The 7,531-nt window shown below is 49.2% G+C and overlaps 1 protein-coding gene across 1 annotated transcript; it reads right to left on the bottom strand.

Moving 5' to 3' along the window:
* Positions 1 to 758: 758 nt before the first annotated feature.
* On the bottom strand, positions 759 to 2,058 carry HCAR1 (hydroxycarboxylic acid receptor 1). Its single transcript, XM_019038694.3, has one exon. The coding sequence runs from the start codon at positions 2,056 to 2,058 to the stop codon at positions 1,018 to 1,020; it is 1,041 nt and encodes a 346-aa protein (XP_018894239.1). The 3' UTR covers positions 759 to 1,017.
* Between the last annotated feature and the right edge of the window lie 5,473 nt (positions 2,059 to 7,531).

The raw sequence follows: 7,531 nt of genomic DNA on the forward strand, positions 1-7,531 counted from the left end.
ATCCCACTGGAGAAGCCAGGGCAAGGAAACAGATCCCTCAGCACCTTCTTTGAAATACAAAGATTTGAAGAAGATCAGAGCAGATTGTTTTGTTGTTGTTCTTCTTGGGCTACCAGGAAGTCACAATGATGACAGACGTACAGATGTACATTTGGACAAAATGTACAGATGTACAAAGAAATGTAAAGATGAAAATTGATAGATCAATACATCCCAATCTAAAGAGCCTCATTCGGCCTGAAATAAAGTATTGATTGACTGAGCCCGGTTTCTGTTTTCTGAGATAAGGAATGATTTAAGGTCAGAGGATAGGAAATGCTGCTAACTGCCCCCTACCCCCTAAGAGAGCGAACACGCCCCATTTAAACACATATACCCATTTACTTAGCCATTTAAAATGACACAGGGGAGGCCGGGAATGGTAGCTCACGCCTGTGATCCCACCACTTTGGGAGGCCAAGGCAGGCGGATCACCTGAGGTCAGGAGCTCGAGACCAGCCTGGCCAACATGGCAAAACCCTGTCTTTACTAAAAATACAAAAATTAGCCGGGTGTGGTGGCTGGCACCTCTAATCCCAGCTACTCGGGAGGCTGAGGCAGGAGAATTGCTTGAACCCGGGAGGCAGAGGTTGCAGTGAGCCGAGACTGTGCCACTGCACTCCAGCCTGGGACACAGAGTGAGACTCTGTCTCAAAACAAAAACAACGAAAATTACACAGGGGCTGTGCAGTTCCTAGCCCCCCTCCCAACACACACATGCTCCACTCCATGCACATTCTGTCCCCTGCCATTGTGATCAGATAAGAAAATGCAGCCAACTCACTTCAATCAACTGGAACCTCCCCAAAAGGTATAGTTGTGTGAATTTCATTTCCGACAGAATGAGAAGGATGCAGTTCATGTGCGTGAAGCCGTCTTGCAATAAGAAAGGGGGGTGGCATTTTCAAAGCCCCCGACCCCTTAGCACGAGTTAATTCTAAGTCACCACTCTATCTTCCTCAGTGTTGGTCTGCTTGTTCAGTGCCACTCAACAATGTGGGGATCCCATTGCCCATCAGACTGGCTTTGGAAACTATTTGCCACACTGATGCAACTCCTGCGACCAAGGTTCGAAATTGGCATCTCTTCCGGCCTTTGTGTTTTTGAGTGTCCTGGCTGCTTGGGTTTCAGACTGCAGATTTTGAGCTTGTTGTAGAATTTGGGAAACGAGGGGCTTGAAAAATAATACACCAGGGGATCCAGCATGCTGTTCATGTAGGTGAAGCTGAGGGTGATGTGCAGGGCCCCATGGACAGAGGGATCGCAGGCACTCGAGGGCACCGTCCAGAGGAAATAGAGTCTAGCGGACACACTGGGCAGGTAGCATGTGATGAACACAATTGCCACCACCATGATGAACCGGGTCGCCTTCTTCATCCGAGCCTGTCTGGCCAGCTGCTGCCTCCGCCTCAGGCTCCAAACAATCTTGAAGGAGCAAAATAAGATGATGCCGAGGGGCATAAAGAACTCCAGCTGGAACATGATGTCATGCCAGCCATTGGCCGACTCCATGATGAAGCTCTCACAGGAGACGGCCGTCTCTTGCACGCAGAGATGGTTCTCCAGCAAAAGATACAGTGTTCCCAGGATGACCAGGGTCCACAGGGTGCAGACGATGCCAGCCGCCATCCGGGTGGAGATAGTGTTCACCGCGTGGTGGGGGTGGACCACTTTGAAATACCTGTCCGCAGCCACCACCGTAAGGAACACGATGCTCCCGGCCCTGTTCATGGCCAACGTGAAGAGCCCCACTCGGCAGGGAATGTCCCCAAAAGCCCAGTGTCTACGTCTGAGGTAATAGTCTGTCCGAAAAGGCAGGCAGATCATAAGGAGGAAATCAGCCACGGCCAAGTTGAAAAGGTAAACAGTGCTGGGCTTCCAGGTCTTCATGTGGAAGCAGAAACCACACAGGGCGACCCCATTGCCTAGTGCGCCCAGCACAAAGGCCACGACGAGCAGCGGCGGCATCACCTGGGAGATGGTGTCCCCCTCGATGCGGCAGCACGACCCGTTGTACATGGCGGGGACAGAGCAAGTGTCCGGGTGCAGAGCAGCCCAGGGAGTCCCCACAATGGCACAGATGCTTATCTGAGCGTTAGCACTCACCCAGCTGCTGCGTGTCTGACTTCATCACCCAGGATGCGGGTCCTGTGTGTGTGGGTTGGATGCTGCCACAGCAGCGAGAAGAGAAACTTCAGCCAGGAAATGAGAGACCCAGGGAGGTCCTTTCTCTGGAGCCCGTCTCACAAGCCGCCTGCCTCTGGGAGAGGCCAAGCCTGGAGCCGGATGAAGCTTGGAAATGCATGCAATTTTGCAAAAGTGGTCATTTCTGAGAGGCGGTAGGGTGGGGGGGTCCGATGAGATTGATGCCGTAGAGGAGCGATTGGGTCCAGCGCCAGAGGAATTTTCATTTTCAGCTTCGCTGTTCCTCCTCGGACTCCGTGCTGGAGAGCACACAAAGCTGCCCAGAAGGCAAGAAGAAAGCTTGTTTGTCCTCCCTCCTGGTGGAGAAATCCAAACATTTCCTGGAGTGGTTCTGGGCCCCTGCCTTTGCTTTCCTCCCGTAACCTTTGCCTGACTGCCTTGTCCTCTCCCTCATCCCACGGGGCACTCCCATGCGGTGCCAGAGAGGGGAGGCTTTGCTCTGCAGCTCCTCCGGGCCATTTCCTGTGCCGAAAAATACAGCGCTCAAAAATTGGAGGAGTCCGCGGAGAAAAAAGTTCTAATCACGATACTTGATGGATGTTAGAAAAATTCTTTGACGGGAGTCACCTTTCCCCCGCTCTATTCCCACCTCCCTGCCCTTTACATCCTTCCGTGAACCAAAGTGGCCAGTTGCACAACCACCAAGACCATGAAATAGATCCGAAGCCCACTTCTCATTTGTCTGTCTCCACAAAACGGCCTCTTTGGGAGCCGGTTTCCCCCTCTGCTGGGAAGCAGAGCCTAGAACTTTTACAAAGATTTGGCCCTGAGTTTCCATTGGCTGCTTGAATGAGCCAAACACCATGAGATGTACGTTTTTAATTTCAATTATGTGCTGAGCCCATCAATTAAAACTGCCCCCTGGGGGCGGAAGAGGATTGGAGGAGTTGATTAAGGAGTCCATCTCTAAAGCAATCATGAGTAACATTAGACTGCACAAAAAATTAGAGTCTTTGCTAAAATTTCCTGTCCTTTGGCTTTAAGGATTATTAATCTGCCCTGTGCCTTTCAGCTTCCAGTTTAGAAAATGGGGTGGAGGCCGGGCACAGTGGCTCACGCCTGTAATCCAAGCACTTTGGGAGGCCCAGGCGGGCCGATCACCAGGTCAGGAGATGGAGACCATCCTGGCTAACACGGTAAAACCCCGTCTCTAGTAAAAATACAAAAAAATGAGCCAGGCGTGGTGGCGGGCGCCTGTAGTCCCAGCTACTCGGGAGGCTGAGGCAGGAGAATGGCGTGAACCCGGGAGGCGGAGCTTGCAGGGAGCCAAGATTGTGCCACTGCACTCCAGTCTGGGTGACAGAACCAGACTCCGTCTAAAAAAAAAAAAAAAAAAAACAAGAAAAAGAAAGAAGAAAATGAGGGGGAGGCCAGTCGCGGTGGCTCACATCTATAATCCCAGCACTTTGGGAGGCCGAGGCAGGTGGATGACTTGAAGTCAGGAGTACGAGACCAGCCTTGCCAACATGGTGAAACCCCATCTCTACTAAAAATATACAAAAATCAGTCAGGTGTTGTGGCACGTGTCTGTAATCCCAGTTACTCAGGAGGCTGAGGCAGGAGAATCACTTGAACCCGGGAGGTGGAGGTTGCAGTGAGCCGAGATCGTGCCAATGCACTCCAGCCTGGGCGACAGAAAGAAACTCTGTCTCAAAAAAAAAAAAAAAAAAAAAAAAAAAGGGGCGGAAAAGAGGGGGGTGCATTGAAAGAATGTGTCTGTCTTCTAGATGCACACTGAAGCTAAATTCTTCCCACTGGATGCTGGACTCCAAATCTGTCCACCCACATTCTCCCCTGCCTCGCCCTAGCACAGACCGCAGTCACTTCCCACCTGAACTGTTGAAACAGTTTCCTAACTGGTTTCCCTTCCTCTCATCTATTTCCTGTAAGTCATCTTCTACACAATAATCTGATTTTTCTAAAGCACAGATATTATCATATACCTTTTTTCACTTAAAAATCTTCACTAGCTCCCTTCAATCTGCTAAGGGACTAGAATGATGGCCTGTGGACCATATCTGGTTTAAAAACCAGCCTGGCTTGGCCGATATGTTTTTAAAACCTGGTGCAGTCCTATAAAAACCTGGATTTCTGTTGTCTCTTAGAACACTGGAAGATCTGGCCACACTGGACCGACACTCCCACGTGGAAACAATCAGCTGGAGCTTAGAGTAGATGGAGCAGAGACAGAGAATGAGCCCCTGTAGACAGAGAATGAGCTTTACTGTTTGCCACAGTCCCCACCACTCCCTATTGCCTTACACCTGGTTGGCTTTCCTCATTGGCAAGCCTAATCTCTGTGAGATTTTGAATTTGTCACCTCTTGCTCTAGGTTGAAGGTCACATTCCTTGGATTGACGTACAAGGTCCTTCACAGTTGGTTCCCAACCTACCTTTCCAGTATGATTTTCCTGCCACTTTCCTCCTTCCACCCTACTCGCTAGTCTCATAACCTCTAATAAATAAACGTGTTCGTCAAACGTCTATATCTAGTTCCCCCACAAATTCAGGAGTTCTTTGAAGACAAACTTCATACTCTTGGCCTGGATGACTAACTCCTACTTTTCTCCTTCTTTCTTTCCTTCCTTCTTTCTTTCTTTTCTTTCTTTCTCTCTCTCTTTCTCTCTCTCTCTCTTTCTCTCTGTGTCTCTCTCTCTCCCTCCCTCCCTGCCTCCCTCCCTCTCTCTCTTTCTTTTTTTTTTGAGACAGAGTCTGGCTCTGTTGTCCAGGCTGGAGTGCAGTGGCTCTGTCTTGGCTCACTGTAGCCTCAACCTCTCAGGCTCAAGCCATCCTCTCACCTTAGCTTCCTGAGTGACTGGGACTACAGGCGCATGCTACCATGCCCAGCTAATTTTTGTATTTTTTGTAGAGACGGGGTTTTGCCATGTTGTCCAGGTCTCAAACTCCTGGGCTCAAGTGATCCACCCACCTTGACCTCTCAAATGTGCTGACATTACAGGTGTAAGCCACCATGCCAAGCCTAGCTCCTACTTTTCATGAGAGCTCATTGTAACCACTTTCCCTCTGTGGGCCTTTGTGAGTCTGTGATAAGGTGTTAACTAACAGGGGTAACCATGGTAGGCTGAAACACCCCAAGATGAGGTCAGAGGGGTAACCTTGAGTACTTCACATGCTTAGCCTGGATTTTTTAACAAATGGAAAATATTCTTCATTCTACATTCTCAGATACTGTCGGGATTCTTGTAAACACAAATACTTCCTTTTTTTCCCACATGACTAACACCTGCCTTTCTTTTCTAAATCCTTTGTCTTGTCAAATCACCTTCTTCTCTCTTTTTTTTTTTTTTCTTTTTGTGGCTGTAGAATTAGCTGGAAGGCAGAGGATTAAGGAAGAAAAAAATGGCATCTATTCCTCTGAAAGTCTACTGGTTTTTTTGGTTTGTATGTTTTGAGACAGAGTCTGGCTCTGTTGCTAAGGCTGGAGTGCAGTGGCACAAATGTAGCTCCTTTCAGCCTGTGCTTCCCAGGCTCAAGTGATCCTCCCACCTCAGCCTCACAAGTTGCTGGGACCACAGGCATGTGCCACCATGCCTGGCTAATTTTTGTATATTTTGTAGAGACAAGGTCTCACCATACTGGTCAGGCTGGTCCTGAACTCCTGGGTTCAAGCGATCTGCCTGCCTCGGCCTCTCAAAGTGCTGGGATTACAGGCGTGAGCCACCGCACCCGCCCCAAAAGCCTACTGGTTTTTCACGTACAATCTGATCTTATTCTACCCCAGGGCTTCAAGAAGATGCTGTCTCTCTCTTCTTGGACTTCCTGCTGAAGATCATGCTCTGGTGCCCTATTCCTTTGTGCACCAAATTTAGATCTATCTAGGCTCATGCCTGTAATCCCAGTACTTTGGGAGGCAGATCACTTGTGATCAGGAGTTCGAGACCAGCCTGCCCAACATGGTGAAACCCCAACTCTACTAAAACTACAAAAATTAGCCGGTCGTGGCCGGGAGTGGTGGCTCACTCCTGTAATCCCAGCACTTTAGGAGGCGGAGGTGGGTGGATCACCTGAGGTCAGGAGTTCGAGACCAGCCTGGCCAACATGGTGAAACCCTGTCTCTACTAAAAATACCAAAACTAGCCGGGTGTGGTGGCAGGTGCCTGTAATCCCAGCTACTTGGGGGGCTGAGGCAGGAGAATCGCTTGAACCCAGGAGGCGGAGGTTGCAGTGGGCCGAGATAGCGCCATTGCACTCCAGCCTAGGGGACAAGAGTGAGACTTTGTCTCAAAAAAAAAAAAAAAAAAAAATTAGCCAGTCATGGTGGTGCATGCCTGTAGTCCCAGCTATTCCAGAGGCTGAGTCACAAGAATCGCTTGAACCCAGGAGGTGGAGGTTGCAGTGAGCCAAGATTGCACCACTGCACTCCAGCCTGGGCCACAGAGTGAGAATCTGTCTCAGAAAAAAAAAAAAAAAAAATTGGCCAGGCGGTGGCTCACACCTGTAATCCCAGCACTATGGGAGGCCGAGGAGGGCAGATCACCTGGAATCAGGAGTTCAAAACCAGTCTGGCCAACATGGTAAAACTCCATCTCTATTAAAAATATAAAAATTAGCCAGGTGTGGTGGCAAGCACCTGTAGTCCCAGCTACTCGGGAGAGTGAGGCAGGAGAATTGCTAGAAGCTTGGAGGCGGAGGTTGCAGTAAGCCGAGATTGCACCATTGCACTCCAGTCTGGAGGACAAGAGCAAGACTCCATCTAAAAAAATAAATAGGCCGGGCACGGTGTCTCATGCCTGTAATCCCAGCACTCTGAGAGGTGAGGTGGGGGATCACAAGGTCAGGAGTTCAAGACCAGCCTGACCAACACGGTGAAACCCCATCTCTCCTAAAAATATGAAAATTAGCCAGGTGTGGTGGCGAGCACCTGTAATCCCAGCTACTTGGGAGGCTGAGGCAGGAGAATTGCTTGAACCGGGGAGGCAGAAGTTGCAGTGAGCTGAGACTGAAGCCACAGCACTCCAGCCTGGGTGACAGAATGAGACTCTGTCTCAAAAATAAATAAATAAATCTAAAAATTAATTCAAAATAGATCCAAGATCTAGTTGTAAAAGCTAAAACTACAAAACTCTTAGAAAACATAGGGGAAAAGCTTAATGACATTGACTAAGGCAATGATTTTTGGATATGATGCCAAAAACACAAGGAACAAAAGAAAAAATAGATAAATTGGACTCCACCAAAATTAAAACCTGTGTGCCTCAAAGGACACTCACTATCAACAGACAAGGTGAGGTCAGGTGCAGTGGCTCACACCTGTCATCCCAGCACT

This window comes from Gorilla gorilla, chromosome 10, assembly GCF_029281585.2.
Source record: "Gorilla gorilla gorilla isolate KB3781 chromosome 10, NHGRI_mGorGor1-v2.1_pri, whole genome shotgun sequence".
Classification (NCBI taxonomy): domain Eukaryota; kingdom Metazoa; phylum Chordata; class Mammalia; order Primates; family Hominidae; genus Gorilla; species Gorilla gorilla.

Coding starts and splice junctions, on each gene's coding strand:
- HCAR1 (XM_019038694.3), bottom strand. CDS start 2,058: ATGTACAACGGGTCGTGCTGCCGCATCGAGGGGGACACCATCTCCCAG.